Source organism: Xiphophorus hellerii, chromosome 15 (genome assembly GCF_003331165.1).
Source record: "Xiphophorus hellerii strain 12219 chromosome 15, Xiphophorus_hellerii-4.1, whole genome shotgun sequence".
Taxonomy (NCBI): Eukaryota; Metazoa; Chordata; class Actinopteri; order Cyprinodontiformes; family Poeciliidae; genus Xiphophorus; species Xiphophorus hellerii.
The window spans coordinates 6,805,386-6,826,634 of NC_045686.1; the positions used below are offsets into that span (position 1 = coordinate 6,805,386).

The 21,249-nt window shown below is 38.7% G+C and overlaps 1 protein-coding gene across 1 annotated transcript; it reads right to left on the reverse strand.

Annotated features, from left to right (window-relative positions):
- Positions 1-1,601: 1,601 nt before the first annotated feature.
- nr2e1 (nuclear receptor subfamily 2, group E, member 1) lies at positions 1,602-10,944 on the reverse strand. The gene is made up of 9 exons (XM_032585894.1): positions 10,354-10,944; positions 7,943-8,088; positions 7,177-7,264; positions 5,978-6,213; positions 5,379-5,525; positions 4,209-4,305; positions 3,955-4,104; positions 3,707-3,812; positions 1,602-2,524 (listed from the first exon to the last, which is right to left on the reverse strand). Exons 1-9 carry the CDS (start codon positions 10,412-10,414, stop codon positions 2,362-2,364), a joined length of 1,194 nt encoding a protein of 397 aa, XP_032441785.1. The 5' UTR covers positions 10,415-10,944; the 3' UTR covers positions 1,602-2,361.
- Positions 10,945-21,249: the final 10,305 nt, after the last annotated feature.

A 21,249-nucleotide genomic window follows, 5' to 3' on the forward strand; every position in this document is an offset into this window, starting at 1 on the left:
TACATTTTGTATGAAGTGTTTGAATTGTCTGCTCAAATGATGCACAACTGTTGCAAGGCTTTTTATCAAATGATTTTAGTGTGCAGGTAAAATAGCTGTTAAATCAATAAATATTTATACTGTAGTAATGCACCTGATTCAAATTTGACCAATTTGGCTGGAATCAAGTCTCAATAACAGAGCATTTATCCTCACCATGAACATCATTTTAAACTTTTATTGATTCTTCTGAAGCATTTTAACTTGGCTTAGACTTTTAGGAACTTTAAACATACAATTCCAGTAATTTCTAAAATATCACTTATGTGCATATTGTAGGAATTCGTTCTGGCTTATCAAATTTTGTCCACAGGCTCAAAAATAAACATGCACCTCTAATAATAGTCGTGCAATTCTCATATGGCAAGTTGCAAGAAAACTAAAGGATTTGATCAGCCATCAATAACTGAAATAATTCTGGCTTCATATTTCTCTTATCTTTAGTAGCAGAGCTTGTTTCCTAGTGTTCAAAATATCAATAAGGTTTAGAAGCTGCTCCGGTTTCCAGAAGCTTAACGTTAAGAGTCTTTTATTTGTTAAAAAAGAAAAACTTTGTTAACCCAAGTTTCAACTTTCTAGCTGCCAATCTAGATTGAAGTTGAAGAATTATGACCATTGTTCTCTATGTTTATTTCTCCCAGTGAAATACACCACTACCACTGATATTGACGCAAGTCCTCAGCATGATACCACCATAGCCATGCCTGAAAGTTCCCATAGTGTTATTTGGCCTGAAAGCCTCACCATTTTTTCACCAAACACCGGTTTTGTTTCATTTCACCGGAAAACATTTGGCTTGCTTTTGGAGCATCTATCAATTTTGCCTATGCCTCAAAGTTTTTCTATCGAAACATGAAAGTCTTGGTCAGCACCCTTTTGGGTACATGTCTCCCAACAATTTACCAATCGCTTTGACCTTGGTTGTTCATGAATGTCCTCTGAACTGTTCGAGTCAAGGTGACTAAAACTTCAACACAGTTGGGTGTTCCAGCAGGGGGAATCATCTGAGACATACACATTGAAACTTGCTTTGAACAGGACATTGCAAATTAAAATAAGCTCCTGGAACATTCCCAAACCTTTAACCCATGTCAATTCCAGACAGGAAACTAGTTTAAATGAATAATGCCAGACACCATGTGGTTTTTCTACGAATTGTTAAGGGACTCTTTTTTTTTTCAAACAGTGAGGCTGCTTACACACATTTGGGCCTGTTTTACTCTGTGTATTAGATAAATTTTGTATTCAATTGAAACCTATCTACTCTTATGATTAAGAGCATATGTTTTTTTTGCATAAATATTCAGAACAGGTCATGAAAGTTGATCAAATGCATTGATCTGTTGGTGTGTCAAGCGGTGTAATAGGATACTGAATTGTGACAAAATAACATGTGTCATGTCATTAAATGGATATGTCATGTATTGTTAGTTGTATGTTTTGTATCTTGGACATTTCCAGGGTTAAAATAATCAAATGTAGGAGGAGCTACATTAGTCTGCAAGATGAAAAAACTTAAACTGCTGCTGTATTCTGGTATCTGATGTATGAAACCAGCTGAGTTCAGTCTTCATCTCTTTTATTCTCTTTGTTACAACTCTAAATAGTTATAACTCAGGATATTTACAGCAAACTCAAAAGAACACAGGCCACAAAAAAACATTTCCAAGTGCTGAATATTATTTTATCCAATGTTAGTGTCTGTCTTCACAAAATCAACCTAAAGACATTTTTGAAATGCTGCTGCGTCTGAAAACAGGACACACTGACGGATAGGACAGCAGCCTCTGGAATGACTTCCTTGAATAATTTTACAGCAACATTTTTCATCTCAAAGTTTATTTTCTTCGTCGTTGCCCCCTTTTGTGCATTTGGTTTCAGCACTAGATTGTGGAACAGCGACTCGGGGCCCTCTCACTGTTGGGGCATCTTTTTGGTTTTCTCCACTGGGACTGAACACAGCAATTACAAGATGAAATTGATCATCAAGCTCATTGGTCTCAAAGACACTCGAAAGACATCGTAATGTACAGCATTTCTGTTTAAAATGGACTTGGCAGGTGCTCTTTTAGAGTCTTAAGGTGACATTTAAATACTGTAAACTGCAATTTTCTGAACCTAATCCTTAACTAGTGCAAACTGTTAATAGGCGATCCGGCTGTGTTGTAGTCTTTACTTCAGTGTGGAGCCTACAGGCCTAAAAGACTTTGTGCTCCGTGAAAACTTCAATCCGCTTCTGCTGCACCTATGTTGAGTTGACCTTCTGTCCAGACCTGCATGGATGTCTTAGTCCTTTTCCACACCTCTGGACAGTCAGATAGTTCATATATCACTTGATTTGTACATGTCGGAGAGAAGCCTTGTGATGGGAACGTTCCCGATGGTCTTTTTGAAGAACACTTCCTCTATGGTGGAGGGGCTGACGGAGCGGAGTGCCGGCAGGAGCAGCAGCAGCTTCCCGAAGCGGCAGGGCTGAGTTGGGTACCTGGAACAGAGAAGAAGGTTCTAAAACAACCTTTTATACATGTTCTGTTTAGTATAACACCAAGAAAGAACAACCAGTTAAGACCAAGAAACATGATCCATCAGGTTGAAGTTAGGTCTGCATAAAGCAAGTAATGACAGATAGGCTTGGATGGATTAGATTCTAACCTGTGGTGTTCCGTGAGGCAGAACAGCTGTATTTATAGCTTGCAGAAAAGTAGAACAAGAAGAAAAAATGTTCTTTTATTCCACAAATGGGTGACCAGACAGTCTGGCTATGAAAATCCCACCTGCAGTTTGCTACAAGATAACAAGGGGGAAAAGGCGTATGTGGACGAAGGTGTTGTGGTCAAATTAAACCACTTAGGTCAACATACAAAATGCTTTTGTGGTGGGAAAAATAGTATTGCAAATTATTCTGAACATATCAACCACACAGTGATATTTGGTGGTGGTGGCATCATACTGAGGAATCCTGTCCTTCAGAAAAAAGCAAGGAAGCTGGATGGATCTACATACACACCGATCCACATTAAAATAAAAGAGTTTGAGGCTGCAATGACTTCACACTGAGGTCAGAGTTCACTTCCCATCAAGACAATAATCCTAAACAGACAGCCAAAGCTTCAAGGGAATTGTTGAGGTCAACATACAGTACAGACCAAAAGTTTGGACACACTTTCTAATTGAATTCAATGTGAAGGTGTGTCCAAACTTTTGGTCTGTACTGCATATTAATGTTTTAGAATAATGAGTCAAAATATGAAGAAATATTTTATTTTATTTTATGAAGGTTCTCCATCCAAATGAACTGAGGTTGAGTTTCTGTTTCATGGGTCTGCAACCTGCGGCATCAGAGCCACAACTGACTCTTTGGACTCTCTGCAATAGGTTGTTTTAACAATAACCTATGCTAAAAATGACGAAGAGCAAACTAAAGTTTGTAAAAAATAAATATAATCAGAAATTAATTTTTAAGCAGTTTTCCAATTTTGTTTTAAAATAATTGGATGGGATTAACAAAATAGAATGACACTAAAAGTACTAAAAGTAATTTTTAGATCTATTTTTTTTGCCATTAGTTTGAAAACTATGTGTTTGACTTTACATCATTTCCACAAAGATCACCATCCAATAGAAAAAAATACTTTTGCAACATAATGTATGTCTCTTTTTTACATACCTGGTGTGGATGTAACTGTTGAGTGTGAGCTGTGCTTCATCTTGTAGTGCAGCGATGGCGCTGGCATTGCGGAAACTTCTTAATTCAGTGCTGCCTTGGGTAGGAACTGTAAAACAAAGTCTGTTTAGGTTTATGGAACGGATTAAGTTGAGGTTGCTCAAGATTGAACCATCCCTTTTGACTTTGTCAGATAGGTTCAGGTAGAAACTTGTAGGATGTTTTTTTTTAGGAAGCTGACTGCCACACACCTGCTTTGAATGTTACGATGCATTTTAAACATGCAAACTCCGTCGCGTCAAGGCGCATCTGTCGGAATCTGGTCACCACCTCCTGAAGTGCCTGGATCTCAGACATGATCTTGTTCATCCGCTGAGATTCTGTGTTTTCTGTGTTCATCCCTGTTGATGGAAATGAGAGAAAAGTGTTACCATTTGGGAAAAGAATGCAGCAGCAAGCAGTCACACCCTGTCTGCTCATAGAAGGATTTTCGGATTTTACATACCAGAGACAGCAAGAAGAGTCGTGGAGTCCACAGGAATTGCCCACTGAGCGATACCCAGAACAAACAACTCTCTCCAGGCATCCTCCAACAGAATCAGCTGGAAAATGATTGGTTTGTTTAAGCCAGCATAAATATTTGTCCATTTGTGACATTTTTATTAGATTGTGCTTCTACTTTTTTGTCTCAAAAAAATTGCTTTCGACTGTTTGTGTTTCTCTAACACACCGGATACATTCAGTTACATTTTGGTGAAGTTGTTATGGCTACAAAACACTTTCTGAGCTTAATTATGTAGCTGAGGAACTGTGAGAAGTAAATAAATAAATGAGAACAAATTATGTGTGAATTAGCAGAGCACAATGTCAGCCCACAGACACTGAAGAGATTAACTGCAGGAACTTCACCACCATAAAACACCCGAGGGCTCAATAGCAGCCATCAGCTACTTTACACAGCCTTAATGCACACACACAGTACTGTGAAATGTAGTCAATTTGAGTATTTTGACCATATTATCCTTTTTAGGAATTATCTGGCACATTGAATGGGGAGAATTACCTTTTAGCTTTTTAAAATAAAGTACATTATTAGTATTATTTGTGCGATAACTGGCCTCATATAGATATTCTACTAAGAATGCCAAAACCATTCTTTTGATTTCTTAAACATTCACATTTGAGGTTTATTAACATTTTGGAGCAAGAGCACTGTAGTTGATTAATAATAATAATAATAATAATAATAATAATAATAATAATAATAATAATAAAAGACTTGCTTAATAATTTAGTATTTTTGCTTCTGTCTCTAGTATGTACATGTGACTTTGTGCTGTTTGTTCCTCTCTGTTCCAGTGTTTGCTCATTGGTTGCTTTCTCCAACTTAATAACACAAACTGTGATTCTTTCGGCCTTTAGTTGCTGCCTTACTGACTTAGTTCTTCCATTATTTATTGTTTTGGTAATAGAATTATTGAGAAAAAGAAATAATAGATTATAAAGGCTTAAATTATGAGATGTTGAATTATATAGCCAAATATATAATATTCAGATTACATGTAGGTATGAAAACCCCTGTAAACGTTAAATGCTTAATCTTTCCACAGGTTTTTACTTAGATTTTGGGATTATAGAAACAACATTTGATGCAGGTCATGAATTTAAAGTTTACCTGATCAGATAAAGGCAGGGTGGAGAATGCGGGAACGCTTTTGGCCCACTTGATGCTCATGAAGAGGAGGCGCGCTGCGGACTCGCACACAGACTCCGTGGCCACCTCGTATAAATACATGGGGGTGCCACTGACTTCATGGGGATACTGCAGGACGTGTGACATAAAAACAAACACGTGTCAAAAGTCTTAGTGAATCACAGTTTAGAGAACAGCAAGCTGCAAAGATCAAATTCCAAGCTCTGGCACGTGACTTTATAATCATTAGTGTTTCTTGTGCTGGATTGGGAGAGAAAACTCTAATTGGCGGATTTGTGCTTCTTACAGGATGCTAAATCGGGACAAGAATTTCAGCTTCTAACCTCTGTAGAAAAATAAAAACTTATTTGGAGCAACTAAAACAGCATCATCATACCTGAGTGTGTGTTCTTTTAAAGGGGTTTTCTCTAGGCTTTTTAAATTTCTTAATACTCATTATTTCAGCTCATTTCCCACAGCATGGTGGCTTAGATAAAGAAACATTATAAACAATATAATATAATATAATATAATATAATATAATATAATATAATTCTAGAGTACATTTCAGAACATCGTACCTTGGGGGTGGGTTGTGCTAAGCCCACGATGGCCTGTCTTTCTGGCGTGGTTGCTACTGAGCTCATCTCCAGGTTGTGGGGCTCCAGCTGCGTGACTGTGGTGAAGAAGGGAGGCCCGGGCAGCGAAGATCCCGGGAAGTGGGTCGAGGAGCCGTTCACCTCTTTGTGGCCCCGGAAATAAAGGGCGACTTGTTTGCGGATGGTGGACGTCCGGGGTCCCCTTTCATGCTGGACGGCTGCAAAAGTGGGACAGCGAACACACAGAGTTCAAGGAATAGTTTCTGAAAGAGCGAACTGCCTTCTTTTAAGAAAATCTAATCTGCATTCTTTGAGAGTGCCTGTAAAAAGTGGCTCTTTTTTTATACAGGTGTAAAGTTAAAAACTAAAACAAAACAAATAATCAAATTCCACTTGGGAGTCAGAGCATGGCCCAGGGTTTCATGTGGCTTTAAGCAGAATTTTATGTGGGATGCTACTTCCTGTTAATGCCCATGACCCAACAGGGCCCATCATCAGAGTTTCAATGCAAATTTGGTGGGTTTAGAAAGACAGATCCAGGTTTATATGGAAGTGTGCAATAATTTGTTTAGTTTTATTAGCAAACAGTTGCAGTGTGCATAGAGTGGGACGCCAGCTCAGGCAGAAGCAGCAGAAAAGATTAAACGGTCAATATTAATCACGCTAAAAATGTTAACAGAGATATAACTATTGAAATTTTCCATCCTCATTTGACACCAGTACATTTACTAAACTTAAAAAAATATGTTTTTTTTATTTTATGCCATTTGAAATATTAAAATAATAAAAAAAATCTAATAAAAAAAAGCTGTTCTGAAAAAAGATTTCATAAGTTAGAAAGGAAACAAACATTGCATATAAGTGCATAAATAAAATCTTATATTTGTATGAATAAAGGACATTCACAAGACTGTCAAATACAAATGTGCAGGGAGGGGCACAGCCTCCCTTCATCCCCCATCGGAGGCGCCAGTGCAACAAACAAGTCCAAGCAATTAACTTTTATTGAAAGCTGCACCACGCTGCAACCAACGTCCCCTTCAAAACAAGCAAATAGCAGGTAATTATCAGCTTCTTTGGAGCTTTCATTAGAAGCCTTAATAAACTTTTCCACCTCGATACCAAACGCCACAGCATGGCGTGTCTATAGTCAGAGCCATAATTAAATCAAGCCCATTTACCGTCTTTATTCATGTTCACTTCCAGACACTTTTTCAAACGACACGCTCGGCATTGGTTCCTGTGAGTTTTGTCAACGGGACAGCCACCCTGCACAGAGACAACAAGGAAAAGAGGGGGTGCGGGGGAAAAGAAGAAAACAAGAAAAAAAAAGGGTTAAAACGAAATCCTCCTGCTATTATCCTCCTGGGAGGCAAATCTCCAGGTAAAAGATCGCGCTATTATCTTGCAGTTATGGCCCCCTCTCCCCTGCGGCTCTAGTGCGGCCTCATCCCACATGGATAAGTACTCGATCCCGCCCTCTGCCGCCTTAAATCCTCGACTGGGAATCATCACATTAGATTGGATTACACCTGATATATTAGAGCAGCGCTGTGTTTAGGCCAGTACTTAATGGTGCAGGCATGACACAATTAGGCTCATCAAGGAAGATTTAACACAGCGACCAAAAAAAAAAAAAAAAAAAAGGGGAGCGAGACACATGCGTAAAATGCGCATTCGGTGCGTAATGGTAAAACGTTTTTTTTTTTCCCTAAAAGGAACCAGTATTCTTGTATATCAGAAGACGGTGCAAATGCAGAACAAGTTGCATAACAATTTATTGCAATAGAACAATATGTACAACCGCTGCTGCGAGTCCGTATTTTTCTTTCTTGCATGGAAAATAAATCCAATCGACTATTCAAATAGTTTGAATAGCACACGCTATTTGAAATGAGCAACTAAAGCGATTCTGAGTACCTCAGTCTCCTCCCCTCCCCTTCTCACCTGTGAGCCCGACTTGCACACATAGGTTCGGTTCCTCCGGATGCTCCTCTTGAAGAATCCCGAGCAGCCGTCGCATGCGTAAACACCGTAGTGTTTTCCTGAGCTGCGATCGCCGCACACTTTGCATGGGATGTCCAGAATCCGACCTTGGAGATGCCAAAATGTCAGTTGGACAGCATTCAAAATCAAGATTCAGTCAAGACCGAAGTAAATGAATGGAATATGATGGTAAATCATGGTGGTTTATCCACGCTTTTGAGTTTATACAGTAAAATGATTCACACTTGCACAATCTGCGGTGACATTAACTTTGTAAATGACTCTGGAGCAACAGATAAATTGTCGAGCGAAAGATTTATTTTTCGGGCAAACATGGACGCACGGCCCTTTCTTCACCCAACCATGACCATGGGAATTCACTGGAGCATATTTCGGGAATAAAGTCCGGTGGGAAGCGTCATATCTGAGCTCCCTAAGACAATAGCCCGAGGCTGCACAATGGAGACATTAGGGGAAAGTGTTAACTTAATGATTTTCCCCCATTGAACCTCGTCTGACTGCCTGGATCTCGACAAGCTGCCAACTCCACTTCATAATGGGACTCGACAGCTGCTTTATCCCGCAGGTCTATAGGCCCCAGGATTAGGGAGTGACACTGCACTGCGAGAATAATGCGCACCAACTCGTTTCACCAACTCAAATGAAGTGTATGTAAATCGAGCCCAGTGTAGATGAAAAAAAATGTGATTTTTTTGTGAAGATTTTGTATTCAAATCTGTTGAAAAAGAACTATATTTGTATGCATATGAGGGAGCTTTTTTCCCCCTCTCGCTCTGGAGGGAAAAGCCGTCTATGTAATTACACTGACGTTTTGCCACCTGCTCATTGATTCACCAGTGACCCGTCAAAAAGGGTAGCATGGGAATAACTACTCGGCAGCAAAGACAATGACTTCAGGGGAGAGTTATACGACTTCAATTGGCTGTTTATTCAGAATCAGAAGGCCGTGGGGAATATTGGTCTATGGGCCACAACCAACTACCTTACAGCATATAGGAATGTGATTTTATATATTACATTACAATGTTTAAAGAATATATATGTAAAAAAAAGAAGCGAATTACTGATTCTTACTTATCCTCTTCTTTCTATAACATAAAAAATATGTAAGAGAAAAAAATGTTAATGAAAATATTGTTTCCATTTGCGTGCATTGGAGGGACAGTTGACTAAATGTTTGGGTTTAATTCAGCTTTTTTTCTTTTTTTTTTTTAAACGACTTTTAAAACCGAAGACAGGTAACAAACCGCGGAATTTGATTGTCGATTTAAATAAATCGGTGACGAATTTTTGTTGTGGAAAGATTTAGTTTCCCCACCCTGGGGGTCCAGTGCGGGTCCATTGTGTGCATTAATTGCCTGAAAATATATGGCATATTTTATTAACGTAATCACCATCAAGACCGAGAGCTGCTAATAAAAAGGAGACTATTTTTGGACAATATGGCATTTGGTATAGGGAGGAGGAAGTGATTCCAAATTACATTTAAACACTAATTTAAAAACATGCTGAGTAGCTGCAGAAAGTTAAATTTCCAATGCAATCACAACATTTAGGGAAGAGGGAAACACCGAAACAAAAACTTAGCATCACAGATTTTGATGTGATGAAACTAAAAACAACTAAATAAAAAGAAATACCATTACATGTAAATTTGACAGAAATTTGTTAAAAATTTGTGGAGGAAATATATTTCATTTGGTGTTTCTAAAGATCAGACGTTTAATATTTGCACTTTTTTGGGCCTTCTGCAGTGATGTCAAGAAAAGTTCCAAAGCGCAAAAAAAACGAGACAAAGAACCGTAAATATACCGCTCTAATGCAACCACTGTATTTAAGGTTAAGTAATTGCAAAATATTAAAGTCGTTTTAGGATATTTTTAATGTATAAATTAGAGAATATATAAGAAATTAGTTAAAGCAAAGTTAAGTCAGAGGATTTTTGATCAAAATTAAATACTTAGCAAGAATAAAGTTGCCTCTTTTGTTGCGTTTTTATCTTATTTTATTTATTTATTTTTACTTTGGAAGAACTTACATGAAACAGGCAACAAGTGGCATCGAGTGTGGCGCATAATTCTTCTTTTAATTCTTTCTATCTTGGTCTTTCTTTACGAAAAACAAGATGACACTTTGCGTGTGACAAACAACACATCTGAATAAAATAGTTCACACATAAGTATCTGAAATAGACTAAATTATTGCGTAAAAGCTGTAGTGAAAATTAAATTACACGTGCAAAAGGTTTATTGCTTATTTTCTTTTTTTTTTTTTTTAAATCAAGTCAGAGAAAGGCCTTGCTTGAACGGCGGAATATAGTTGAGGATAATCGAGAAATGAGAGAAACTTACTTGATTTGACGTTCAGAATATCCAAACAGCCACTTGTTGAACCGGCGGGTTTGCTCATCATGAAAGTTCAGGTCTCTCAAGGAAAATGTTTCCCTTTTTTACCTTTTATTTTAGGAATACAACAAGAAAACTATCAAAGTAGAAGCGGTGTGTTTTGCTCTTCAGCGGATAAAAAGTCCAGTTACCAACTTGTCAGAGTCGCAGGCTTCGTTTGAGAGCTCCAAATGAAAACTCAGCGCCCGAGCTTTATCTCAGCACCATTTGCCTTCATCACAGCCGGACTGGAGCTCCGGCATGCAGGAGAGACGCAACCGGGTATCGGTGACAGACAGCAGCGCTGCTCCGGCAGGTCGGTGCGCACAAGCCCGGCGCGTAAAGTTGGACGTGTGCGAAGGAAAGAAACCACCGCCTGCGGAGGATCTGACTGGGCGCTGAAGCCGCCAGAAAAACGAAATTAAAAAAAGGCGGATTTTGGGCTAAAATCAGAGGTGAAAATGTGGACGCGAGGTGACTTTGTGCTGCGAGTTCCCCCCGAATAAGCGTCGGTAATATTTATGAGAAGTGTCAGGGGGAGGCTGGAGGGTGGAGAGCTCCACTTCCTTCATCCACTTGGCTTTCTACACTAAACTCCAACCTGACGTCACCGGGAGTGTGAGAGAGAGAGTGTGTGTGTCTGTGTGTGTGTGTATGCGTGTTGGTGTGTATGTGTGTGTGTGTGGAAGGGGTAGCGATGCAAAGTCCCTGGGTGAAAAGGCGCCGCATAAGTTTAAAAAAAAAAACATACTTTTATGAGATATGTTAGTATTTTCCCTTTAGAAGTTCTAAATTAATCCAAAAATTACACTTTTCGAAATAACTAGAGTATTTTTTTTTATTCATTTGGTGTAAAAAATAGGCAGTAGGAGTCAAAGTGCGTCTGCAAGTGTGCAGAGACAGTATTTGGAGCTTCACTTCCGAGTACTTTCCATAACTCATGCTGAGATGCTTCTGAATAAACAGCTTTATGTGCCTTACAGTTGGTGAAGTTCAGAGATTCGCAGCGTGACCTCAGTTGATGGAGAACAGCATATAACCGTTTAGAAAGAGTTCCGCCACGGAAACAACAAAAAAAGTTCCTTAATGCTTAATAAATGATCCAATTAAAAAATAAAAAATACATGCACACCTCCTTTTTTAACTCCCTCTCCCCACTTTCTCTCTCTCTCTTTCTGAGGGGTATTCCTCAGAGAGGGCGGGTGTCCATGCATGCGCCGCTTTCCTCCCGTTCATGGCTCGTTTTAAAGCCATTGTGAGCTTCACTGCTTACTGGGATTTTCAGTCTGTTGCAAGTATTTAAGCGGGAGTTTTTTATTTTATTTTTTATTTATTTATTTTTATAATTTTGTTTCTTTGCTTATTTAAAACGATTTACTCTATTGGCTACCGATAGATTAATATAGTCTGAAGTTAAAACTCAACAGGCCGACAGTTAAAAATGTAATCCAGTCGTACGTCAACTTATTAAAAATAAAATTAAAAAGAAAGGGGTATTTTGTCAAGTTGGAATCCTATTTTATTAATTTATGTTATTTAAAACAATATAAAATCAGTTATTAAGATGAACATACTTTTTTCTTATGCTTTGCAGAAATACGTTCATGCAATCAATTATTGGTATTATTATTAAAAATAACAATATGAGCAACAGCAATTTCTCAAAACGGGACATCATTGAAGCTTCTGCTCTCAATTTGACACTTTTTTGTCCTCGTTTAAGGCTAAAGAAAATACATAGCTGTAAACATATCCATCGTTTCAGCAACAATACTTGGATTACGTTTTAAATGTAGGCCGTTATAAATAGTCTTTAACGCCTTTTGTGCTTCCAGATACAGCTACATTCCTATAGTTATGCCCAAATTTTAGATTAGTGTTACAGTCCGCCGCTCTCAGAACCCCCCGCGTCCCCTGATGCGGTTCGGACCCCTGAAATCCTGCCTGCACACCGGGGCCTTCCGGACAAAGTTCGGGGGTCAGCCCGCGGGCCTGCACGGAGGGCCTCGACCTTGACAGCTTGTTCCGATTTCGCCGGGTATCTCTGGAAATCCATATTCCGTTTTTTTAATTGTGTCCATTCCCACGGTGCACCAAGGGCCATATGGACGCACAAAGTGTCGATTTAAGCGGACAGGGGTGAGGCGGAGAAGCGTAGTTAATTGCAATTAGCCATTGTTGCGTCCTGCAACCTGCCTTTCAGCTGAACGGCTGTAGTGCTGGAGCCTAACAAGGCCGACACGGAATCACCCTGATACTCCTTTGATTCCCCTGAAGGGACTCATGGAGAGCCTTACGTCTGAAACGCGACATTTAAAAGCCACATATTACATTTTTTTTATTATTATTATAATTTTTGTTTTACAAAAGTAGAAAATAAATACAATTTATTATAGCAGGAATCTATTTAATTGTTCATAAGATTCCATATAAAAAGTTTCCTATTTTTTAATAATCAGGTTTTAGAGGCATTTCTAAATGTGTGGCTATCAGATATATGTGTGTGTGTGTGTGTGTGTGTGTGGGTGGCTGTCGGGGGTGTGTGAACGCTGAATGTGTGACATAATCTCCTTAACTCGTCCTAATCCTCGTCATTCACTGATAGCCTTTACACAAATATAACCAACATCATGGTTGCCGGGGCTTCCCTCTTTCACTCGCCTTGTATTAGTGACTCCCTTCTCCTCAAGCAGTCAATGAAAACGGCACGAACAAAAGGCCCGACTGGATTGTGTATCTGTTTTCTCTCTGGAGCTCTGCATCAGTATGCGGGCAGATACTTGACATACTATAGGATGGACTTTAACAACGAGTAAGAGTCCAGCAGAAGTCAGCGCGGAGCAAAGCAGAGAGACCACACGTGTGTGTGCTCATTAGCTGAATGAGTTTGAACCGTGAGAAAAAAAGATTTAAAAACATATAAAAGTCATCTGTTTAGTATGGATGAGACAATATGAAACATAATAAATCAGTTTTTTGGGTTTTCTCTAAGGGTTCTTATTCAGTGCGCATACTTCAAAAACAACGGCAATATTACATCGGAACAACTGATCTCTTTGAATGCATTTAAGAGAAAAATAATGTGTAATGTGTGTAATAGTGTAGTTTCTCTAAAAATAGAGCTGATTTTTTTCCCCCCGACTCTTCTCCTCATTCTATCATCACAATTTCCCCTTCCTCTTTCTGCTAACTTAAGCATTTTGTCAACAGAAATCTACATCATGGCTGACTGTGTAGAACACTTCTTTAAGGGTTCTGAAGAAAACATCTATTAATGTACAAAGTCCTTGTAAATGCCTGTTCTAAAGGCCTATGTGGTTCCGCCCCTGTTTATTTATGTGACTAGCTAGAGCTTCACCTCCTCTCCAAGCCTGAGGTAACAGGTTGTTAATAGCACCAGAGAGGCGTTTTAAGAGTGGAGGACAAAGATCTTTTAAAGTTGTGGCCTACAGGTTATGGGATGTCTTGCTTTGATTCCATGTAGCTTTTAAGAAGTAGTGACAGACTTTTTTTTTTTTTTCAACAGGCCTTTAATTATAAGAGCTTGATTTCATAATTTGTTTTATATTATGAATATTTTTGCTTTACACCACCTTTGACGTGTCTGTTATGTCTTTCGAGCATTTGCCTTTTATTTGATTCTGTTAAACCGCTATACATTTTTACCGGTGAAATATAAGTAGACTTTATTTTTTTGATCATTTCTGCCAATAGGAATCACCACCCAGGGACTATAGTTTAACCGCCTTTTAGGCACTGCTATCACTGGCCAGGCCCCTAACCAACCAGGCGTGAACCGATTGGCTTTAAAGAGAAGTCACTAAGCTCCAGAGGACAAATAATAGGGAGAATTAAAGCCCACCAAAGCCGTATGCAGTCCTGCATCCTTTCAGAGTGGCCAAAGAGATCTTAGTATTTCATCTAGGAGACTCTGCAAAGTCCAGGTATTCTGAATAACAGAGAGAGGATGTTTTTGTACATGTATCCGTACACATGATAACTAAAACTATATTGAAAGACCTCTTTGAAATTAGATGGTCTTATATAGGTTTTCCTTTTTGAATGAGAAGAAAATAATCCAGCCGTATTTCAGCACCATGGACAGTTCTGCAAAAAAGGAGTCACTAAATAGATGCAGATTACCTGTTGTTACTGAAATAGCCAACTATCTGTGTGACAATGAGTGTTAATCAGGTCAAAGCTTCCAAAAACACTGCAACTGTCTGCATGACATGTTTCTTAGAGCACATTTTGTGTTTTGGATTCAATTAAAAGGAGATCTAAAGTCCATCAAAAAGTAAAATGAGGGTTCAAAATGAGATCAAATGTAATTTTAAAGACAAAGTAACGTGTTGATTTGACTGTTATTTTAGTTAATTGTGACTACGCATTTAACATTTTTATGGATTTGTTTAAAGAAAGGCAATAGCATCAGGCTTAGAATTCATGTCAAAGTGGCAGCACAAGCAAAACAAAACAAACAAAAACAAAAATAATACCTAACAATGCTTTAGTTGAGTTGTGGCATTTAATTACCTTAATATTTGCAGCTATAATGAATAATGTATGTGATATACAAAAGTGCTCTTACTACCTGCTTCTACTTATATGGATTTGTTTCTAACTCACATAAAGTAGCCTAACGTTTGATGGAAGCTGAGTTGAAAATTCTATGCAAATATTAAAATAGTTTTTCTGGTGAGCAACTCATATGACAACATACTGCTGTCTTATACAAATAAATATAAGGTCACATTTTTAATATTAATTAGCCCTTTTCTGTCCTAATTGGGGGCAATTATGGAACAGTTACACTGAAATTGCCCTAAAGTATTTCTTTTGGAATTAGAAAAGATCCTTTAAGTGAAATATCATAACCACAATTGCTAAATTTTTATTGTCTAGTTATTTTTGACACTAACACCAAATAGATTTTGTTGTATTATATGACTTACATTTTGGTTAATATTTTTAGTGTAATATAGTAACGTTTAACTGTGTTTTTGTTTATGTATATATTTTACCTTGTTTTGGTGAAAGCAAATCCAATATATACAACAAATGTTTGTTATAACTTAACATTTTTCATCAGAGACAATATATTTACTTTCAGCTCAGTCACAGCTGTAAAGATTACATACATGCTTAATAAGTTATATGTCAGTACCTTTATCTTTTAAGAATAATATTTCATAATAATAAAAAAAATACAATTTGCAGCTGGATCAAAAGTGAATCAAATGGAACTTATATGCTGTGTGTTTTTATGTGTGAGAAGTAAAAAGACTGAATTTTTCCAAGTTAATTACTAAATCTTTTATCCACACACATTTGTACATAGATTCAACCTTTTGTGTGTTTAATGAGTCCATTTATAGCCACATAAACACAAGCACAAGCAATCTAAATATAGTTTGTACATTATTAATTCTAACATTGACCTTAAACATTTAAATAGATATTTTGGAGCCTGTTTGCTGTTTTTTTTCTCGTCATATATTAGGGATCACTGACATATATTTTGAGCTACATGAATAATTTTAGGTAGCCTATGCTATGGTCGACTATTACAGAGAATAAAAATCTGAATTAGGCAGGTTCTTAACAACCTGATAGGCCAGACAAAGACACTGTTTTGACTCTATTTGTTCTGCAGTTAATAGATCTGTATCAAAACTTGACCGAGAGTCAGTTTAGTAAATCGAGCTCAACAAGAAACCCTGGAGAGCTGATATTTGTTCTTTGAAGTGAACAGCATCTCACTCTGCATGCCTTACATTTAGGACACACAGTTTATGTTGTGTGAGTTATCTAGGATGTTAGAAACAAATCTAAACGCACATTCCTTCATTATCATCAATCCACAACAGGAAATCATGTGTCATCCTCTGCAGTGCTGTCCAGGTCTTGTCCCGCCTGTGCATGCACTCACACTGACCAGCGCATTACTCACCCCCAACAAACCCGGGCCCAGAACCCAAACCCAGAAGCCCACAGGTTGGTGCGGTGCTGCTGCTGGATGCTCTGACAAGTCTATTTGGGGCAAATTGTCAGTGAGAAACTTCCGCTCGAACTGCCTTGGACAAAACTGACTGTTGGGGAGAGCAAATCCCGCTGCATGAGGGTGGGGGGGACAATGGGGGGCGAATGTGTTGATGTGCGGCCGGTGGCTGGGGAGGGACAATGGACGGATTAGTCAGTCCCCTGGCTGACTGATTTGAGATGGCTCCTCTCAGCCTCTCGCTGTGGGGAGTCCCATTGTCCCGCTTCTGATTCCCACTTCTCACAAACTCCAAACAAAAGTCAATCTCTTTCTCAAGGGAGGGGGGGGCGGAGGGGAGCATGGGGGTGCTGAATATCGACCCGTGTTTCTGCAGGGGAAAGTGACTCAAAAACTTGTTTGTGAGAGAGACCGCTGACTCTCTAACTCCTCTTCCACTTTTCATGTGGCTTTATTCTGCTCTCTGCCTTCATCCTCTCCATTTGTGTCCACTGACCAGAGGTGGCGGTGACGGAGAATAACCGGGATGTGTTGAATGCTGGCTCGAGTGGGGCTGGGGGCACCTGTTGGAGGCTTAGGGGCGGCTTTACGGCTGCAGTCATTAATATTAAAATATACAGAGATGCCATCACGAGCTGGTCTGAAATCGGTCTGATGTCGACCCTGGGTTCCCTCTCTGGATGGACCATGGCTTTCAGCGCCTGCTGAAGAGCTTTCTTTTCTTGCTTCTGTCTTCTCTCTTTCTTTTCCCTCTCTCTGAAAAGACTCGTTAACAAATTATGACAGCTGAGTAGAGGGGCTTAGGCTGGAAAGACAAACATGTGAGAGCCAAGGAGTCCACTGTGTGATCAGTGTATCTACAGTTCATTTAATATTCTGCCTGTGGTGTGTGAAAGTGCTAAGATTTGCCACAGTTGAAAAGTTTCAGTCATACAGAGGTGACTGGAGTCTATAAAATACCAAAGCCTTCCCTCCTTACGCTTGGGCAGAACAAATAGAGGAAAATATAGTGATTTTATATTGTATAAAATTTTATTAAAATGTTTTTTATTTTTAGGGTTTTTTTAGTTTTTGAACTTCAACTCTCATAGCAAGGCAACATCTGTCTTTACTGAAGAATTTTGCATGAACTGAAGGCACCTTACCACAATATACTAATGTTATGTCGACAATTTTAAGTTTCTTTTTAAGTCAAACCTTTTTTTTTTTTTATATTACCTTCAAATGTTTGATTTTTAATTTCTTATTGGTCCACGGGGACACAGATGTCCTCGTGGGAGTTAAGGGGTTAAAAGCAGATTGCATTTACTTTTTTATATATTTTCTGTGGAATTTTGGGCCACTTCATATCAAGTCACAGACATTTTTTTGTTGAATCTGAACTGAACTCGATTAAGAAGAATGTATGATTCATATTAACAACAGAGAACTGGAGTGGAAAAAATAAAAATAAAAAGATTAGAAACGGTTAAACATTTAAAGCTATTGAGATCAACTTCTTTTCCCCTCTGGCAAAACCTGAATGTTGAAAAGCAAATGCTTGAGTAAAAGAAAAGAAATAAACAAAATGCAAACAAGTCTTACACTGGGAAACATCTCTTACACTGCAAGTTAATTTCAAATGAATCTAGCTGCAATGTGATGGTCACAGTAATGGAAGTTCATAAAAATATGAGAAACATTCAAAATGGTTTTGCCTGCAACACAAAGAAATTCTGCATGATGTTTTAATGGATTTCAAACACACACACATTTTACACACTGTGTGGACACGCCGTCAGTGTTTAACACAGATTAACCTGAAAGTGTTCGTCTTCTGCAGCTGTTTACCTGGAGTCACTCTGGCGGTCACTCTGCTGTTCGTCCAGCTCTGTTCAGCCGTCAGTCTTTCCTCTGCCCTGCTTCTTCCACTGTTTCCCCGCTGACTCCACAGGTCAGGTTCAGCGGTCATGATCTGAGGTCACCGCTTCCTCTCGTCATTAACCCTGCAGGACATGCCCTGTGTTCACCTCAAAGCTCCTGATATATAAACAGACATTCAGACAGGATAAGAACTGAAGATTCACTGATAGAATCAAGGCTTAAATTTATGGTGGTTTTTATATTTTGGAAAACAATTTTTGTTGATGAATGTGTGCTACATGTTGAGCTAATGGCCATGCATGCTATTGCATGAAAATAATTTAGAACAATTTCACAGAAATATAAACTTTTTTTGTTGAATAAAAGTTTAAAGAACTTTTTCCTTAATTCTGACAGCAAAATCCAAATCATGACGCAAATTTGTCACAATGTCTGTGCTTGTAGAACGAGGGTTCTAGATTAAAAAAAATTACTATGACAATGTTTTGTGTAAGCAGAAGGCTTATGACTGAACTTTTTAAATAAGTAAAGCAAGTAATACAAAAAATAAATCAGAAAAGCCAAGATCAAATGCATATTTTAATTAGAAGCAGGTTCACTTCTACAAAACTTCTACAAGTAGAAGTTTAATAATATATACTGTACAACGTGTGCTTTGTATATTTATGCAAAAACAGATTATTTACAATAATAAGATAATTTGTGGAAAGAATAGCAGGAAGTTTACAGTTTTTTGTGTTTGTCCTCCTGGTTATAGATGATGATTATGGCTTTAGAGCCTAGCAACTGTTGGGAAGAACAACATGCAATATTTCTCTCAGAAGCAAAAAGACTGAATTGAACTGTTTCAATTATATTTCAGTCATTTCTAGTGTTATGTATCTCATCATAATGGATACCACAACTATTTAGATTTTAGCCTGCATCACCATGTGAAGATCAGTACATCCGTACGAGCTGGTGCTTATCTACAGCTGTCATTGACCGAGAAGAGGCTACATCCTAGACAGGTCACCAGTCCATCACAGGTCAGCACAAAGACACACAGGACAAACAACCACAAACCTAACAGGAATGTTTCCAGACTGTGAGAGAGAGCTGGAGTACACAGAGAGAACATACGCACGCACAGGAAGAACATGCAAACTCCATGCAGAAAGAACCCTGGCTACTAATTTGAACCCAGATGTTCTTGCAGCAAGGCAACAGCACTAAGCACTGACCCACCATGGGAAAATGTCTTGTTGTAAGTGAAATCATTTTTTATTTTTAAAATCAATATTAAGGAAAAGTGCAGTTAAAACAAGCTCCTATATTTTGCTTCACCTTTCAAATATAAAGTGTTGGAGTGAAATGAAAGCAACAAGGCAACCTTTAGAAACACCCAAACGATATCAAGGGCAAAAAGGCAATTTTTTTCACCTCATATTCACATTTTCCTAATCATCATCAGAACCTCGATGCTTTCCCATCCTCAGATTCCCTCAAAGTTTCATATGCTCACCGTTTCACAATACCCAGATGCTGTCCTTTGGCTCTTCGCCCCCTCCCTCAGCCCAGACCTATCATTCATAACCTTTCTGTGGAGCTGGGAGTGAAAGAGGTTGGATAAGGGAGAGAGAGGGGGAGTGGAGAGCAACACGGCAGCTTATTTAGAAGACTTCCTTTATTGGAACATGTGCAAGCAGTTCACTCACAAAGGACTTAAATAGGATATTTTCTGTTCCCTATAGTTGCTTTCCCCTTTTAAGTGCCGAGGCAAAAAAAGTAAGTTTACAACTCCCTCCTCAATGGGGGCTCTTCACTCTCAGGTTGCGGGGACCTGAGTGACCTAGGAAAGTTAATTAGGAGGCGAACAAAGAGCGAGCCGGAGCAGAATGCCTCGCCTCTCCTCCAGCCAAAGATGTCATCCATTAATTAGGAAAATCTTTAAGGTGGCCTTATTGAATTTACAGAAAGCCCTGTGGTTGGCGGGCAACAGTTTTTTGATCAAGCCTTGACTCAAACAATGCCTTTCTGGGGGTTAAGAAAGAAGAAGAAGGGAGGAGATTGGTGGTAGAAGAGGAGGAAAAGGGGGGAGAACAAGAAACGTATGGGTTTGCAGAGCAGTACAGTTTAATGGGGGGGTGGCTGCCGATTGTGACAGCTCAGATTCACATGGGTATGGGGGGCATAGTTTGGGGATGATGTCATCCAAAGGCAACCTGGGGGCTTGGGAAGTAAGAAAGAGGGGGTGCCAAGCTTGAGCCACAGGGGCCACTCAAAGTTAACATCGCTGCCTGCATCTGGGCCAAATCCTTTTCTTTTGGCCCAGGAGAGGCTTCCCTGCACATCGAGCTCTCCACCACTCCTCCAAATTCTCCCCCTGTTCACAAATCAGGGCTTACTTTAAAGCTAAACTGACGAGCTAACTGCCTATTCAATCCCAGCTCTCTGTGAATAAAAATACCCAAAGGTAACGTCTGCACAGTTAGAAGTGATCACCTTCAAAATCTGATTTCTTTTACTTTGTTTAATGTGCATTTCAATCCAAATAGAAATAAGCTACATGAAAACATGTATACATCTCTATCAATATAACGTAGCTTAATGTGGGATGTAAGAGTAAGAATGTTCTTACTTAAACTTGACATTTAGATGTTCAAATTGTTGGGAGATGCCAGACTGACAGTTTCAGAATCACTATAAGTTGTTTATTGCATTAAAAAAATGCTAAACTTCACTGAATGAATGATACCACTGTGAAACATAGCGGTGGTAGCATCATCCTACTTCAATACAAAGTCTGCAATAAAACATATGAAAACACTAAAAATAGGACTAAAAGATACAAGTTGTGGCTTGAGAGCTTTTGTAGGAAAAATATATTTTCAGAATGTGTTTTCTAGTAATGAAATTCCCACTTTTAACAATTATTTTTTTCCCCTTTATGTTAGAAATTTGGACACAATTTAATTTCAGTATCAAAATATTATGTATGGTGATGGGTTTTTTTCTTA